Raw genomic sequence first — 19,160 nt, 5'->3', positions numbered from 1 at the left:
AGACATCTGCATAGCTCACTGCTTAGAATGCTGTGCTCTATCTATAATTGAGTTAAGTTCTATTTAAACTTAAACCATGCCTAAAGTAACCAAATTTATTTAATATTAAAAACCATCCCCACCACCTGATTGTTTCATTATATCTTTTATAAATATTCTTGGTCTTTGAAGTAATTTTCCATCAGTCTAATCTTACCTCTTGCAAAATTCACCAGACTTGCTTGCCTTTGTGAGACTAGTTTAAATTTGGCTTCCTCAGTATTGATATGTACTATCTTTTGATGCATAAAGATTCCAATAGTCTCATGCTTGGCTTGTGGGTATACTTATGCATCAATTCAACTACTTGTAAAAAAAAACAGGTTTTATCTTCTAAAGATTAAAACATGTTTTAATCTTTAGACTATTCTCTTATGTGCTTCTGCTTCACTCTTTTTTATTGTTCTTTATTGTAATCCTACTTCTCAAGACTTCACTTCTTTAGGTGTAATTTCTGATCAAATTAACTATGCCTTTTCTTTTTAACCCTCAGCCAATGTTGTTGTTATTGTTGACTTAAATGTTCATTATACTTAATAGCTCGGATCTAACAACACTTACCCTGCTGGCACTAAAGCCCATAGCTTATGTATTTCTCAATATCTTACTCAGATAGTCAACTTAGTGACTGGTTTTCCGGACAACCTTCATTACTTACCTTCACGTCTTGGTTTGTGTCTTGCCTCTTACCTTAGCTTGTGTTTAGTTTCTCCTTGTTCTCTTTTAGGTGATTCCAACCATGCAATGACCTCATTAAATCTTTCACCTTTTACTTTTTCTTTGGATTTACCCTATCATTGCACTACTTGTTACTACCCTAAAGGTGACTAGGATTTTTGTGATTTTCTTTATGACAGTCTTTGGGCTGATGTCTTTTCTCTCTGAGCTAAAAAAATGTGTCTCCTGGACCCAGGCAGGTATAAAAGCTTTTATTCCTTCTTGTTGGTTTTCTCCATGGCTTTCTCCTTCTTATGCAGCTGCTATATCTAATAATAATCATTCTTTTCATCTTTTTCAAAAGAATAACTCTTTTGAGAACATACACCTATTTATTATTGCAAGAAATCAATGCAAAAATTTGCTGTCGGATAAGTTCCATTATTCTCAGTTTACTAAATTTCCTATCTGATCTCAGAAATTAGGCTCTAGAGACTTTAAAAAAATCTTCAGTCTAACATTCCATCTCTAATTCATGAGACTGATCTTTTAACCTCTACCAAGGTTAAGGCAAAACTGTTTGTATAAAACTTCTCTTCTAATTCGACTCTTGAAGCTAATGAGCAGGAGAGTACCTTCATGCCATTCTAGTAAAACAGGTTAACCAGTTGTTAGACTTTCAAATCATTCAAGCTTCTGTTGCTAAAATTATATCTCAAATAAACTCTACTGCAGCTTGTGGTCCAAAACACATTCCTGTCATAGTCTTACAAAAGTGATTTCCAGAACACTTTTCAATTCTCTCTAAACTATTTGTTAATTGCTGAATCTTATTTTCTTTCCTGGTGGATAATAGCATCTGTGGTTCCAATTTTTAAAAACTCTGGGGAACATTCTGACCCCTCCAGCTATTTTCTGACCAGTTTTCTCTCTGTTATTAGTACAGTCTTTGAATCTTTAATCAAAAAATTTCTCACATCCCATCTTAAGTCAAATAACTTACTCTCAGACAATCAATAGGGTTTTTGATGCTGTTCTTCTCCATAAGCTTGCTTAATATAGTATATCAGGGAAATTTTTTTTCTTTTTCATTTTTTTTTTTTTTTTGATTGCTTAGAACAGGTAGCCGATTTGGTATCTGATCTCACTTCTGTAACAGATTGGGGCTTACATTGGCTTGTAAATTTAACTCCAAAAAAACTCAGTTATAGAGTTCTGTTGTCATATTTGGGCTGGTTCTTTTAATGATGCTCTTTCTCTTCTAGACAAGGTCCAAAAATGCATTGTAAACTTAGTTAAATCTGCTTAATCTGCCAAGCTTGAGCCTCTCCCATTCTTGTAGAGTTGCATCTCTTTCTCATTTCTATAAATGCTATCATGGTTGCTACTCAAAGGAGCTGTTATCTCTAGTTCCGTCAACTAAAACTTATTTTTGTTTGATTTTTCATTTAGCACATCCTTTTACTGGATCTGTCCTTGCATGCTCTAAAAACTTTTATTTTTACTGCACTATAACCCTTTGAAACTCACTTCCATTTTTTATGTTTTCCTGACTCATAATATCTACAACTTTTTAAGTCTTTTGTCAACCATTTTCTTGCTCTTTAACTCTATTCTTTGTTTTCTAGTATTTCCTAACTTAGTAGTTGGTAGTGAATTAAAAATAAAAAAATTAAAAAAGAAAAAAAATCATCAATAAATACTATTTCTCTTTATATTTTATTTTAACCAGTTTAGCTTTACAGCCAGTTACTAGTAAACCTTTGTTTGTTGCTAAAGAAAAAATTATTAAAGAATTTTTAAAATTTGTTTTAAACTTTGTTTAAATTTTCTGATTAGGTTGCTTACTCATATGAATATATAAATTTAACTGAGGCCAGTGGTAATACATTCTATGTCCTTGGTTATTCAGTTTCTGTTGGGAGCCTAGATACATCAGCTACTCTTGTAACTTTTCAAATCAGTGTTCCAAAAATATTGCTTTATGAGTTTTTTATTCAATACAAGGTATAAATTTTTTCTTTTTTTCTATTTTATACTTTTATTTTGTTTTATATTTTATTAGTGGTAATATATTGGTCAGTATTATATGCATATATACTATGTTGTATATTATATACATGTATATTATATACTATGTTATTATTTTTTTTATATGTTGTTATTATATTATTAATTTTTTTTTTTTAATTTAAAAAGTTTTTGTCAATAAAATGAAAATAAATTTTTTATAGTTTTAAGTTTAATTGGTATTGGTAATTGGTAACAAAAAAAAGAGTAAATTTTACTTTTTTTTTGTTACCAATTTTTTTGTTATTCTTTTTTGTTTTTATTGTCTAATATAAATTTGTCATTTTAAGGATTTGAACATTTTTTTTTTTTTATATTTTATATAAAATTTTAAATTGAAAATCTTTTATAGCTAGTTTTAAAATCATTTTTTTAAGTGGAGAAAAAAGATAAAAATTTAAAGGTTTATTACATTTATCATTCATTTTATATTGATAATATATTATGATGATGATGCCTTAAAGGGCTTCTTCTTTTTCCCTTTTAGTATACACTTTAAACAAATGTAAAAGCCAAAGACCACATTGTAATTTATGAAGCATTGTTGAGCTGTCTTGGCAATAAAGGGTTGTTAGGTTTAATAAATTTATTAAAGTTATTTTGGATAAAGTGTTTGTTGGGAATGTCAGATCATTTTCTTTCTGTCAACTTGAACAGGGCTACATTGAATAAATATTAGGCTTACACATCTAACTTGCTATAGCAAATTAGATATGTGAGCCTAAAAGAATAATATTTATCTCTTTTGCTAATTGTATAAAAAAAATTTTGTTCTGGTTTTTACATCAACATGGCTTTCACTGTTTTTAAAAGTATTTAGCAACAATTGAAAAGTTATCAATATTTTTTTAAATGAAGTCACAAATATTGGTTCATTTCATTATTAACTTTGCACTGTTAGATATGTCTTGTGCAGTGTGCAGTTGTACAATTTTTTCATTTTTTACAGTATTCTTGATGACCCAAATTTTGTTTGTAAGTGTCTGTTTCCTGCCGACCAATAAAATCTAAATGAACTGATTCTGATGCTTGCTCACATCAAAACTCACGACCTCTTAAAAAAATTTTTATATAGAGTTAAAGGAAGTTTTTGCTGGGTAATGGCTTTTTAGCCTGATTGTCAATAAACACAGACATGTACTTGATGGTAGCATAAACTTTAAATGTAATTAAAATGTTGAGGACTTTGTATGCTCTCTCTCATAAAATCTGCTCTCCCTCACAAAATCATGGAATCTTTATTTTTTTAAATCTTATTGATTTAAGAACATTGCTAAAGCTGTTGTACTGCATTGATTATTTTAAATGGAGTAATAAGTTTTACACCTTCAAATCTATTTTGCTGTTTTCAAACAATCCCACATCCCTGGTAGTACCTCGCTCAACTTGTTTTTCAGCGCAGTGGCCTTGTTCATCAAGGTTTGTGTTTCGGAGTTATAGAGTTAAGAGAGGGTTATAACCACAATTAAGTAGCCTCCTCGTCTGTAGTGGCCTTTTCGGCCTTGGGAAGGTGAATTAACAAAAAAAAAAAAAAAATTCTTTCAGAAAGCAAATATTGTTGAAATCTTTACACTAGTTTTTATTGAACTCTTCATGGATAAATGTCTGCAAATGATAAATTTACTTGATAAAGTTAGTTGATCAAAAAACAAGAATAACTTCAAATAAGGGGGGTTGTTAAATGATGAAACAGTCTGTTGGTAAATCAAAGCAATTCTATGGTTAGCAAAATATCACCAACTTTTGTTCTATCAGGAAAATTGAGCAAAATGAGTTTTTGTAATGTTCCCGTTGTTTTGTGTCGTTGAGAGTTTTGATTTCTTTAAAAGAACACTGAGAGCTTTCTGGTAATTAATGGGATTGGAATTAATCATTTAAAGTGTCATTAATTTCCCTGAAATTGGTTGGTTTTTCAAAATTTTAGAGATTTCACAACAAGGACAGAGATATGTTTGTGTAGGTGAGTCTGATCCAAGAAAAACATTGGCAAATTTTATGTTCACTGCAAGTGTGAAAGCAGCATTTTCTAAACAAAGTAACTCTAAAACTTTAAGTTCTCATAAGTTCTATAATACAAAATCCAAAATAAAACAAACTCCACAACTGCCTAAATTTTTTTCACACCTCGTTGATAAAATTGATCATAAAATGTGCTTAAGAAATTTATTATTAAGAAAACTTATGTTATGTTTTCTCTTGGCTATTTAATAAATGCATACAGACTTTTAGAAATTCAGCACCTCCATCAATGTCTACTTTTATCATATATCCATTTTGGTAAAAGATCATGTTGGTTAACAATGTGTTCAATTAATCCAATAGCATCATTGCAAAAGATGTTTGAGCTCTGAACTTTTCCACTTTGATTATTGTCATTTGATACTTCAAACTCTGTAGTTGTAGATCTGTAAAATGGTTTTGTAGAAGCATTAATTTCTGTTCCTTGAAGCAGAAAATATTGCTTCTAACAAAACTTGGTCAATAACTGTCTGAATATTTTCTCTTGCATTTTAAATGCTACAGGGAATGATAGTTTGGAAAGGGTCAGTAGTGAATGATAATTTAAAAAGATGAACAGTTTACAAAAGTCTCTGTAAGAATGTTGTCACCAATATTTAAATAACATCAATATTGCAACAATTGTTAACAGTAAACAACTGAGTTTTGTTTGAGTTAAAATTCAAAAGCCACTGCAAGCCCCAAGCTGTCACAAAAAATAAATCAAATTCAAGATCAGTTGCCTGTTTTTACAGTATTCTTGATGACCCAAATTTTGTGTTCTAATTGATCAAAAAGTATTCCTTGTTTAGTCAACACTACAGGTAAAGAATTGTGTCAAATATCTTTTTAGAGGTAAGATTATTAAGAAGATCTAGAAAATGTATAGGAAGACCAAAAGAGAACCAAGGATGGAATGTTGCGGTACCCAAGAAATAAAGGAGAGTGTTGTCCATTAAGAATAACTTTAATACTACATTTAGAAATGATAAGTAATTTAAAAAAATTTACTAGATACATAAAGCATGGAGATGAATATGGAGAAGACCAGCATGCCATTCTTTATCAAAAGCCTTTGATATGTCAAGAGCAATAGTCTTTGCCTCATTTTTTCTATCTAATGTACAGCAGAACTGTTATAAAGGTTAATAAGTTGGTAGTATGAACACTGTAACAAAAAGATCGAAATCAGGTTTTTATTGATTGTCAGAAAATAAGTTGTTAGGCTCAATAAGAGATAGTAGAAGTTTCCTAATTAAATATATAAAAACTTTACTAATTAACCGGCAACTGATAGAATCTATATGTTATAACTTTGTTAATTAAAGACTGAAAGCATTTCATAATAGGTTAAGAGACTGAGTGGTTGATAATTAGGTGTCAGAGTGATCTTCAGAGTTTGTAAAAATTTTATAAAAAAAATGAAAGCAAGATTCAGTTAAGCTCTTATTAAATAGCTTAGAGAGTGGGGAAAAGGTCTGGACTATATTTTTGTCAGACTGATAAGAATGTTGTTTGGATCACAATCTGTAAAAGAGTGAGAAATAACTTTTGCAGAAGTGGGAGTAAGAGAAATTTTTTGCTGGACTTTTAGAAGTGGTTTGTATTTTTAACAGTAATGAATCTACTTGCCTTTGTTATTAAAGTTTAATATTTTCTGAAAGTCTCTAAAATCTAACTTCTGAACTAAATTATGAGGTTTTATAGTCTGAGAGTAATTGACCTCGGCATCATACAGTACCTTTTTGCATCAATGTCTTGCAAATTAGGCAAAATCAGAAAAGATTTGATCTTTTGAAGTTGTTTTTAAAAATAACTTTGAAAAAATTTAAAGCGCCAAGTAAATCACTTTTTGTTTTCTCCCTTTTTTCAATTTTAAGAAGAATTTATCTACATCAAAAATTCCAGTAGGTAAATGTTTATTTGGATTATAGTTCTCAATGAAGTGTTTTTGTGTCTTGCAAGTATTGAGTCTCTTCTTGCTGGCACCATATCTTGGGCATTAGGAAATGTTTTAAAAATATTTTCAAATGTTTTCTTGATATTAAAATTAAAAAACAAGTACAAAACTTTTTTGAGAAGCATTTTTTCCGACTCTATTGATGTAATGCTTATGTATGTTTTAAAAAACTCTGCTTTTTTATAAATGTACTTTCAAAAACTTTCCTTTATCTCATTAAAGGCCTTACATTTAAAAATTTGTCATGACATAATGAATCCACACAGATTGTATACATTAAAAGTTTGTGCATTAATATTTTTTTAAATGTTATACAATAGGTCACTAAAGAGCTGTATTTTAAAGTAAGTGTGAACAACAAAAATCACCTTTTTGGAAATTCCATTTTTTATGGCTTTTATTTTATTATGAAACATAAAAAAATTTATTCAGCTACTTTTGATTATAGTTTGATAAAAACCATTGATCAAATTTTGCTAAATTAACATTGGTTTAATGTCAATTTAAATCCTAAATGTCACGATAATATGAGATAAATCAGTATCACTAAGTGATAGAAGCTTTGCAGTTATCACGACATATTTAATTAGTATTGATGAAGTAGAAATATAATCTAATTAAACTACTCTTGATATTACTCGTGAAAGCTAAAATTGTCTAATCTCATGAAAGCTAAAATATAATTTTATTAACTCTAAAATGTCCTCGATGTTGTCACCCAACTTTTAATTACTTATAAATGTTTATAGATGCAGAGATTAGAAGTCCTGTCACTGTGAGATTAATCATTGTCATGTTGCTACAGAGTATTATGGAGTATTTACCTATAAGATTTTTCTTTTTTTTTTTGAAAATTTTCTTTTTTGTAAAAGGTTAATTGGTTAAAAATTTGCTGATTGACTGTTCATGCAAGCAACAATATTGTGTATTAATATTGTGTTGAATAACAACTATTTGAAAGTTTTCTCAATATTTGTTAGTTGTGATGGTGGTATAGTGGTAGAGTGCTCACCTCATAAGTGAGAAGTTCCAAGTTCGATACCCACCAGGTTCCTGGTAGTACCGCGCTCTACTTGTTTCTTTCACAATGGCCTTGTTCATCGAGGTTCATGTTTCGGAGTTATACAGTTTAGAGAGGATTGTAACCACAAAAGTAGCCTCCTCGATTGTAGTGGCCTTCTCAACCTTGGGGAGCTGAATAGTTAAAAAAAAAAAAAGTTAAAGACGGTTTTAAATAGTTTGATTTTGGCTATATTTAACTCTCTTAACGCTATATTTATTCTTTTTTTTTTTTTTTTTTTTTTTTTTTGTTATTCACCTCCTCAATGCCGAGAAGGCTACTACAGATGAGGAGGCTACTTAATAGTGGTTATAACCCTCTCTCAACTCAATAACTCCGAAACACGAACCTTGAGGAACAAGGCCGCTGCGCGAAGAAACAAGTTGAGCGCGGTACTACCAGGGACGTGGTGGGGATCGAACTCGGAACCCCTCGCTTATGAAGCGAGCACCTTACCACTACACCACTACACCACTACCGCATTCATGCAAATGTAGCAAAGCTATACAGACTTGATGTGTTAGTATTTATTATATATCTTATTAAATATAAATATAAGTAATACCTTATCTTTAGGTATTACTCATATTTATATTTACTAAGAAAATTAAAAATATTCATTGGTATAAAGAGTGATAAATAAAAAAAACTTTAAATTCTACAGTTTTTATGTTATCTTTAGAATGTTTTTTAAAAAGTACTATAATTAAGAACCTTACTAAAGAAAAAAATCTTATAAATGCTTTTTTTAAACTTATGTCTAGATAATTGAACATTGTGATCATAGTGATCAGTCATGGTTACATGCTGATTTAGGAAATTTTACATTATATGATATATTACTTTTTTATTTTTTATTATCAAGTTAATATTAAAATTTTTTTTTTCCTAAGTGTAGAGATATATTTACTGGATTAAGTATGCAAGTTGCAATTCAAAGTCAGTTTTTTCCATATTCATGTGATGATGGCAATACAATGATTTCAAGTAGTCTTGCAGTAACATTAAGTGGTAGCTTAGATCCTGAAACACAAACACAAAGCTTTGGAAGTCTTTGTTTAAGTGTCGGAACATACAATGTTGTTTTATGGTTTCCTCCTGGAAGTGCAAAAAATAGAGCTAAAGTTTTTATTCTTGGGGTATGTTTTTTTTAATTACAAAAGAAAAGTTATATCTTAAATTTAATATTGAAAAATATTTTACTGCATAAGATGTAGCATATATGCGTGTGTGTTTATATAATATCATCATTGTCATCATCATCATCATCACCATCATCATCATCATCATCATCATCATCATCATCATCATCATCATCATCATCATCATCATCATCATCATCATCATCATCATCATCATCATCATCATCATCATCATCATCATCATCATCATCATCAACATCATCATCATTGATTACAGTATCTTTTTTATTCAATTAAAGCTGTCTATGTTTTTAGTTGTTACTGATGCCATTCTATGAATCACAGAGTCGTTATTTGCTGCTTGATTCTGATCAGAAAACAACATTTAAACAGTTTTATTCAGTAGCCTCCTCTAGAGTGTTATGGGCTACACAAGAATTAGTTGGTGCAAAATCTTTAGCATACAGTTATGGATCTATATATGAGCAAGCTTTAGGTATGGATTTTTTACTTTTATGTTTTTATTTTTATATAGTTTATATTCATGCGGTAGTGGTGTAGTGGTAGAGCACTTGCCTTTTAAGCGGGAAGTTTCAAGTTCGATCCCCACCATGTCCCTGGTAATACCGTGCTCAATTTGTTTCTCCTTGCAGCAGCCTTGTTTGTTGAGGTTCATGTTTTGGAGTTATAGAGTTGAGAGAGGGTTGTAACCACAAAAGTAGCCTTCTTGACTGTAGTAACCTTCTCAGCCTTGGGGAGGTGAATAGTTTAAAAAAAAAAAAAATGCAGCATAACTAAGTTCTATGACAAATAATTTGTTTTAAGATTAGAATAAAATCTGAAAATATCTTGCAAATCATGTCATCAATCAAAAAAAAAGTAATATTAAGTCGTTACCCATTTAAAAATTATTTATTTTTTGTATACAAATGTTAGGGAATGATTGTTACACAGATTTTTGCATTACTTTCCTAATTTTTATCATTATTTTTATGATTTTTTTTGTTAATTTTGTATTAACATAACATTATTGAATTCTTGCATTCATGGATTTAAATACCTTATCTTACTTCATAATTATTCAGAAGTATTTACATACCTTAATTGATAAACATTTACATTAAACATTATTTAAGTTTCTAAAGTATTTCTGTGACATATGTAGTTAAAAAAATTATTTTAGACATTTATAAACATATTCAGGAGTCAAAGAATTCTTTTTAAACATTTATAAAAGGCATTGTATAAATCTTTTCTAGGTAAATGCTAAGAGAAATAAACTTAAAATTCTATATAATAAAATCTGTGTTACATTGTTTCCTGTCAAGTATAAATGCAGGATCTTTTTGACTTGTTAGTTTTTTGCTTGTGCTTCTTCGATTGTGGCTATGCATCTCTTCCTGTTGCCTCCTAATGAGGGTAATACTCTAAAACTCAGCTCTCAGTTCTGAGACCAGCTGGTAGTAAGGTTTCTGGAACTCTGTGATAGCTCTCAGGAATACTGATTCCATCAACAACTGTAAAATATCAGAGTATTAACAGTATCATGTTAAAAATGGATGGTGTTCTTGTTAGTGCTTTTGGTGTGCATTGTTGAGGCCACATATTTAGCCCTAAATTACCTCGTTGGGTTATTATTATAGATTAATATATGGCTGGACTGAGGCAACTGAATAGCTCATTACTTGTCTAGTTCCATCTATGAATGAGTCAAGTTGTTTTTAACTTATATTATGACCAAATGACCAAAATGTTAAACATAAAAAATCATCACTACCACTTAACTGTTTCAATTACCTCTTACAAGTATTCATGGTCTTTGAAGTAACTTTCAATCAGTTGAATCTTATTCTTGCAAAATTTACCAGACTTACTTGCTCTGTGAAAAATTACTTGTGAAAAATTTAGCTGTTTCTTCTTTGTTGTGAAATCAGATTCAAATCCTTTGACCATTCTTTTTTCTTTTCAAAACCGAATCTTAGTATTGATAGCTCCTTTGATAAGAAATCAAGTTAGAATTCTCTGACCATATTTTTATGTGCTTCCGCTTAGCACCTCTTTTTTATTGTTGTTGTGGTTTTTAAGGCTTTCAGAAGTCCTTATCACAGAGCACCATGGAACAGCATTTAACTAGTAAGTTCATGCCTCCTTCATTACCAATGTCACAATGGGCTAGAGCTGGCATCAAACCTCCGACATCTTTGTTCTGAGCCAGATCTCATACCACTGCGTCACAATTGGACACCTTTTCTCTCAATCATCTTTCTCTTTGTTCTTTATCACTTCCTCTTTTTTTTAAGACTGCACTCTTTTAGATGTAATTTTTGATCAAATTGACAGAGCCCTTTTCTCTTTATCCCTCTGCTAATATTGGTGTTATTGGTGGCTTCAATCCTCATCACACTGAATTTCTTGGCTCTAACACCACTGATACTGCTGGCACAAAAGCTCATATTTCCTGTGTTTCTCAATCTCTAACTCAGATACTCAACCTTATTCTTATTTTCCTGACAAACCTAAACAAATACCTTTACTTCTTTGTTTTTGTCCTGTCTTTAACCCTAGCTTGTGTACAGTATCTCCATGTTGTCCTTTAGGTATTTTGGGCCATACAATGATTTCTATAGTTCTTGTACCTCTTTAGACTCAACTTATTTATTGCACTACTTACTACTACCCTAAAGCTAACTTGGATTCTTTTTGTGATTTTCTTTGCAACTGTCCTTTGGCTGATTTTTTTCTTCTCTCGGCTGATAAATGTGTCTCTTACATAACTTTCTGTATTCCGGTAGGTATGAAATCTTTTGTTTCTTCTTGTTGATTTTAAGTCAAGCCTCATTCTAATTTATGGTTTTCATCTTTTTGTGCAGTTGCTATATCTGATAATAATATTTTTTTTTAACTTTTTAAAAAAAAAACTCCTTTAAGAGTACACTTTTTATTATTGCAAGAAATCAATGTAAAAAGGTGCTGTCTGATGCTAAACTCCATTATTTATTTTATATTGGGATATTTATATATCCCAGTTGACTGGGATATATATCTCAATCTCTTACCTCAGAAGTTAGGCTCTATAGACTTTTCTCTTGAAAGTTTTCAACACTGTCATTAACAAAGATTAGTCAAACATTCCATCTTTAATTCATAAGTCTGATGTTATTACATCAGACTCATGAATTAATTACTCTCTCTTTAATTTTCTCTAAACTATTCGATATTTATTAAATCTTGTTCTCCTGCCTGCTAGGAAAATGGAAAAAGAAATTGTGGTAAGTTTTTTAAAATTCTGGAGAACATTCTGACCCCTCTCACCATCATTTAATCAGTCTTCTCTCTATTATTAGCAAGTACTTTGAGTCTTGAATCAACAAATTTTTAAGATTCTATCTTGAGTCTAATAATTTACTAATTAATTAATGGTTTTCAATCTTCTTATTCTACAACTGACTTTCTAACTGTTGTAACTATAATTATATCGCAAATGAAATAGTTATATTGTGCATCAGATGGAGGCAATGAGGCAAGAGCTGTTTTGACAAATCAAAAGCTTTCGATAAAGTTTGGCATACGGGTCTTCTCCATAAACTTGGTTCATATGGTCTGGCAAAATTTTAGAGATTGTTAAATCATTTTCTTTTTGAAGTTTTAAAATTATCCTTGAAGGCTAACACTCTTTTTAATGTCCAGTAACTTCTGGGGTACCTCAAGGTTCTACCCTTGGTCCTGTATCGTTTCTTATCTACATTAATGATCTTCTCAACAATCCTACATCTAAAGTGGCTTTATTTGATGATGATTTATCAACTTTATCATCCTGTCTTGACAAAAAATTCTTCTGTTTTTGGTCTCTTGGAACAACAGCTCTTGGAATTAAGAAAAATGAGATCAGCAATACACTGCCGGCCTTAAACTGTTAGAGGTCAGCATCAGGTTGGCAAAATTATTTCAACAAAAAGATTTTACTAAAAAATATAGAAATGAGGTTGGCAATTTTTTGCTGATCTCAAACACTTTAAAGTTGGTAGTTGGGTCCGCATTGCCAAATGTCGACCCTAAATCCGAAGGCTGGAACAGGCAACCTATTTTTAATCTGATATTTCTTCTGTAACAGCTTGGGACTTGTTGTGTCTTGTGAATTTTAACTCTAACAAAACTCAATTATTTACTGCAAACAACTGCCACAATATTGTTGACATTCCTATATTAATGATTGGCAACCCTCTCACTGAGTCTTCTTCATCATGTCTTTTTGAATTATCATTCACTAATGACCTCACATGGAATTCATATATGCAATTGATTGCAATGTCAGTATCTGTTAAGTTTCTATTAATTGTGCTCGTTATTACTCCTGATTCCATTCTCTTCCTCTATTCTCTATTCCCTACCTCTAAAAATCTCTTCTTTGTTTCTATATGGAAATACTGTTATCACATTTGGGCTGTCATAGTTACAGTTTCAAAAAAATTTCATTTAGTTTCATATACACATTTATATTTCATATATACATTTATGTTTCATATTTATATTTTATATGTGTTAGAACTAACTAGTTAGTAATCACTTTAGTAAACGAACTAAATATTTACTAATTATTAGTTCAATTATGTATTTACAAAAAAAAAGCATCAACAAAACAAATGTAAAAAAAAGGGATAAATTAAAAGTATTAAAAATAACTCATATATAACTATTGTTTTTTAAGAAATTGATTGATTTCTGTCTTAATTTTCTTATGCAACTTATGTTTCATGTTTGTTCGATCACAAGTATTAAATCTTGACTCAACAAGGACAACCCCAATCACAAATATTAAATCTTGATTCAACTTCTCTATTCTTTTTATAACGAAAGAGATTTTGCGTTTGACAAAACTTCAAATGGGATATGCATGTCAAAATAATACCATCAAAAGCTAACTCTGTCCTCGGTCAACTAAAGAAAGCTTTTATCTATAAAAACAAACAAATTTGTAAAAGACTCTACACATCGCTGGTCAGACCTTATCTAAGCTAAAAAGTTACAGCCCCTTTCAAGCGATAAAGAATTGTATCAACAAACTTTTTCAGTTGAGCAAAGTTGTGGCATGTTTGCCAGATTCATTTTTTTAGGGACAAAATCAATGCCATTTCGTTGATGTCATTCAATTGGGAACTGAGAGTGACAAACAGTCAGTAGTTCAGTAGGATTCATCATCCATTATTAATGCACTTTTGATTTCTTTAATTATTTTCTCATAGCATTTTTTGACAATTTTATGATCTTCGCTGAGTGCTATTGGGATCTTTTGAGTTTCTGCTTAGTGTATGTCTTGTAACCATATTTCTTTTTGACTTCATAGATTGTAGACTTGTGATCACCTGTTTTTTTTTTTTTTTTTTGATATCCTGAACAAAGTACTCTGGATTTGCATCAATACACCTAATCACTTTTTGATTAAAGTTTAAACTTGAATAACCTCTATTTTTGTTTCTCATCTTTTTTCAAACGGCCAAACTTTACTCCATGACTTGATGGTACTTCTGACAGTTTTCCTTTGAAATTTATACTTTTTTTCAAATAAATTAATTTGAAAAAAAGTATAAATTTCACAATCAAGTTTTTTAAATTTACAGTTTTATTATTTGAAAAGAAGTTAAGTTTGCTTTAAACCATTTTAAAAATAATCAAAATTGATCAAGGGTTTCACAAAATGTTTGTGAACCCCTTGTCAAAAAACCCATGTGTCATCATCATTCTGAACAGTCTTTATATTATTTGCTCTGTAAAAGCTTTTTGCTAACATTAAAAATCTTTTTTAATTATTTAATTTTTACATGATTTAATGAATTTTAATAAATTCATTAAAATATGTAAAAGTAAATGAATATATAAAAAAAACATTAAAATATGTAAAAATAAATGAATATATAAAATAATCAATAAATATGTAAAAATAAATAAAGACTTTCTATTATAACAATATCTCAGTAAGTTAAACAGATTTCTTTTTAAGGGAGATTCTTTTTAAGGGAGACAAACATTTATTATATATATATAAACCTCTCAACATGGTTTTTTATCAAAAAGTTTATTGTTATAATTTAGGAACATTTTAAAATTCTTTATTTTATTTTTTTACAGCATGTGGATGCAACAGTTTGGGCAGCATTAATTCTTATGTTTGTAACATATATGGTGGTCAGTGCAACTGCAAGGAAAACATATATGGTAGAACATGCATGTCATGCTTGCCACAGCATTATAACTTTTCTTCTGGACTTGGATGTGTGCGTGAGTATTTCAATTTTTTAACATTTTGTTTTTATGTAAATCATCACAAAAAACTCTTTTTTACAAATGGTAATTTTGATTTTATTTATTTTCATTCAAACTCTTTTCTTCAAATGAATTTTTTAATGTTATTTATCTTTACAAAAACATTTTTTCAATTGATCATTTTATTGTTATTTAGCTTGTAATTGCAACACAGCTGGCTCAATAAATCAAGATTGTGATTACAACACTGGGCAATGTCAATGTAACCCAAATGTTATTGGTCGTACATGTAACCAATGTGCTTTACAATATTATGGGATTTCTACTGGATCTGGATGCAGGCCTTGTTTATGCTCAGCATTATATGCAACAAGCTCTCAATGTGATGAATCTGGACAATGTCAATGCAAACCTGGTGTAGGCTCATTGAAATGTGAATCTTGTGCTCCAGGGTTTTATGATCTTTCGGTATCAGGTAAAATAAAAAGAATTAAAAAAGAAATTCTTGTGAATAGAATTTTTTTTCTTTAAAAGAGAAAAAATAAAATGTTGAACATTTTTTTTGTGAAATTTTGAAATTTTTGTTTATTTTTGTGTAATTAAAAATAATGACAACAAGCAGTTGTTGCAAAAAAATATCTCTTTGTAAAGTTTTTCATGTTAGAAAAATAATTAAATAAGTTATTCAGTCCAAAATTAAACTGACTTAATTCAGTTCAATCTAAATTTAAATTGACTTAAAAATATTTTTTCATGGTTTAAACTATCAAAATATAAATGTTTTTAGTTTTAGTTTTTAGTTATATCTTTAATTTAATTAAATCTTCTACTTTTGATTTTCGATTTAGAAACAAGATTGTTGACTTAGAAAGGAATAGAAAGAATTAAAAAAAAACAATTTTTTTGTAATTAATTTTAAACAACATTAAAAGTTATTTAAACTTATATAACAAAAATTACTGATGAAATTACTGATGAAACTTATATAACAAAAATTACTGATGAAATTCGGTATTTGAAAAAGATTATACTTTCTTATAATTTATTTCTTAAAAAAAAATCTTATTATTAACATAATCTTTTGTTTATCACAACTTATTATTTTTTCAAGTAATTGTATGTAATATTTTAAATAAAGATTATAAACAATTTATAGATTTTAATTACCAATAAGATTTTCGTAAACAAAAATTTATGTTCTAAATAAATTGTGTCAAAAGAACTTTGATATTGAATTAATAAGAAACAAAAATTAATAAATTTATTTGTGAAAAGAATTCTCTTAAACAAAAACATTTCTACCTTTTTTTAAAAGAAAAAACTAAATTTTTTTTTCGCTTTCACATATTTTAATCTACAATAAAGAGATTTATGTTTCATGTAATGAATTAGTTAGCAGATGATAAAAAAAACATTTATTCTTTAATAAATATTGTGATACGATAATACCTTCCTTTGAAATTTTACACTCTATGTTTTACTATTTTACATTCCTTCAAAACTAAAATTAATTTTTTTAAATTAAATTTAATTCGAAAACATTTATTTAAAAAAAAATTTATATAAAATAATTAGTTTCTTTAACAAAAAATTTACATTAATATTTTCTGAATAAATGTCGTATAAACTATATTAAAAGATCATTTGAATATTTCAAAATAAAAAAAAAGTTTTTAGAATAACAATGCTAGCTGTGGAATGTTTTTTAATGAGGCATGGACCTAGTTATATGATAGTTAATGATTTTTTGGAGCTGAAACCTTTTTTAATAAATCATTGAAAAACCAGTTTTGAGGTCCAAAAAATCTTTAGTTGTCACATAATTTTTAACATAGTCTGATAATTAATTATCTTATAATTTTTGACAAGGCCTGATAATAAAATTAATTATTAGGCCTAGTTAAATATTATATGATGATTAAAGATTTTTTAGACCTCATAGCTGATTTATTGATGGCTTATTAAAAAAATGCATTACATCAAATAGAATGGCTGAAAACCAGTTCATTAAGCTGGGACTTATTTCCAGATTATAAAAGATTTAAAAAAAACTGTCACTGGTCTTCTTGCTCTAAATTACACTGAAGAACATGCTATTAAATTTTGTCAAGATTTCATTCAAACTTTCTGAAACAAAAGGCAATAAAGCAAATTTAATGGTTGTTGCTTAGCATTGTCTTAAATTAAAAATAAGAGATAAAAAATCTTGGATAAAAACTTTAAAATAGTCTTTCTTTGAATAAAAAATCTACATTTCTTAAAATATTTTATACTTAATTTACATAGCAAAAAATATTAGTAACAGTTATTAAAACTTTTGTATTTTACACACTTTAATGGTGCAAGTAAGAGAAGAAAAAAAAGTTAAATAGCTACAAAGTGCCATAAAACATAAAAATATTATTTTATACCATTATCTTGAACTTTAAAGCCTGATTTAAAATTATTATTTTTAAATATGAGTATTTATTTTGACAAATCCATAGTGGAAAATGAATGATTAGTCAAATTTTATTTGTTTTTTTGTCAGCTTTTAACAAATGAATATACATCAATATTCATTTATTAGACACATGAAAGTTTATTAATATTCATTTATTAGACACATGAACGTTTATTAATATTCTAATAAATAAACCTCTAATATTAAAATAAATTTAAGTCATTTTAATGTTTCCGAAAGTTAAGGTTTTTCTCATTATCGCATGATAAAATCATTGTAAAATCTTAATTTAACCATGAATTTATTTACATAATCCAAATTATTTTACTGTCAAATAGAGCTCACATGTTTAATTTAACAATGGTCAAATATTTTACTCATCAAATCAAATATTTTATATAAAAAAATTAAAGTAAATAACAATAGCACTTTTGCTATTGTTTAGTTTTCTTTAGTTTAAAATTTAAATTTGTTATCAACATATCCCCAAGAATATTAAATCTTATGCTTTTATATTTAAAGTATTTAATAACAATGCTTAAAGTTGAAGCATATTTTAAATTTTTTATATTTTAAAATTTTACATTTAAAAATTTTTAAATTTGAGTTTGTGTAGCGTAAATTAAAACTAATTGAATTTACCAAAGTTCTGGCACTTTTTCTTTAAGTTTTTGTTATTTACAAAATGGATACTTGTATTTTACATCACAATTCCTATGGAGTTGTGATGTAAAATACGTGTTCCATTTGTTCTTACGCTCAACTAACCTCACTCTACGCTTCACTAAGATTCATTTTAATTTACTTAAAATGAAAACCTTGTCTAAAAACTCGCGTCATGCGCAGTATTTTATTATTATTAAGGTTTTATGTCATTTTTTTACTGGTATTATGTAACACAAAATCATGTCCTGCATGTTTTTTTACTGTTATCACATATAAGAGAGATAAAACCTAAGCTTTTAATTGAGAGATCAACAAAGATTGTTGGTATGTTTTTAGCTGCATAATGATATTATCTTAAAGAAGTTTTCTATGAAAATATAGAAATTAAATTTTGACACATCGTTTGACAATACTAAGGACCAGCATAATTTATCAATAGTAATGGCAGACGCATAATTTGATAGTTCTAAGGTATGGACCTTAAATGCATAGTTGGATAGTTCTAATAACTGGCACAATGTTTTATAGTTGTAAGGGCTTACAAATAGTTTAATAGTTGAAGGGACTGGCAGATAGTTTGATAGTTGTAAGGATTGGTACATAGTTTGTAAGTTGTAAAACTTGCACATTGTTTTACCAGTAGGTAAGTTCTAGTTCCTTTTTAAATTAAAATAAGGGTACAGCTCTAAAACTCAGTTTTATGGTTCTGAGGCCGGCTGCTTTCCCGAACTCTATGGTAGCTCACAGAGAGGCTGATTCCTTCAACAGCTGTAAAATATCAGAGTACTAACAGTGCCATGTTACGCATGGATGGGTTTATTAATAGTAATGAAGCAATTGTTTGGGCTATTAAATAGTATACTGAGT

The 19,160-nt window shown here is 28.8% G+C and overlaps 1 protein-coding gene across 1 annotated transcript in view; it reads left to right on the top strand.

Annotated features, from left to right (window-relative positions):
* LOC101240038 (laminin subunit gamma-1) overlaps positions 1 to 19,160 on the top strand; it is an 80,447-nt gene that overhangs the window by 18,097 nt on the left and 43,190 nt on the right. The window contains exons 6-10 of the mRNA XM_065790614.1: positions 2,536 to 2,703; positions 8,678 to 8,923; positions 9,242 to 9,422; positions 15,050 to 15,199; positions 15,381 to 15,659. Of these exons, the coding sequence (XP_065646686.1) occupies positions 2,536 to 2,703; positions 8,678 to 8,923; positions 9,242 to 9,422; positions 15,050 to 15,199; positions 15,381 to 15,659 (1,024 nt within the window). The remainder of the gene's footprint in view (positions 1 to 2,535; positions 2,704 to 8,677; positions 8,924 to 9,241; positions 9,423 to 15,049; positions 15,200 to 15,380; positions 15,660 to 19,160) is intronic.

The sequence above is a fragment of the Hydra vulgaris genome, chromosome 02 (assembly GCF_038396675.1).
Source record: "Hydra vulgaris chromosome 02, alternate assembly HydraT2T_AEP".
NCBI lineage: Eukaryota > Metazoa > Cnidaria > Hydrozoa > Anthoathecata > Hydridae > Hydra > Hydra vulgaris.
Note: the sequence above shows the minus strand (reverse complement) of the source record. Positions and strands in the feature narration are given on the sequence as shown.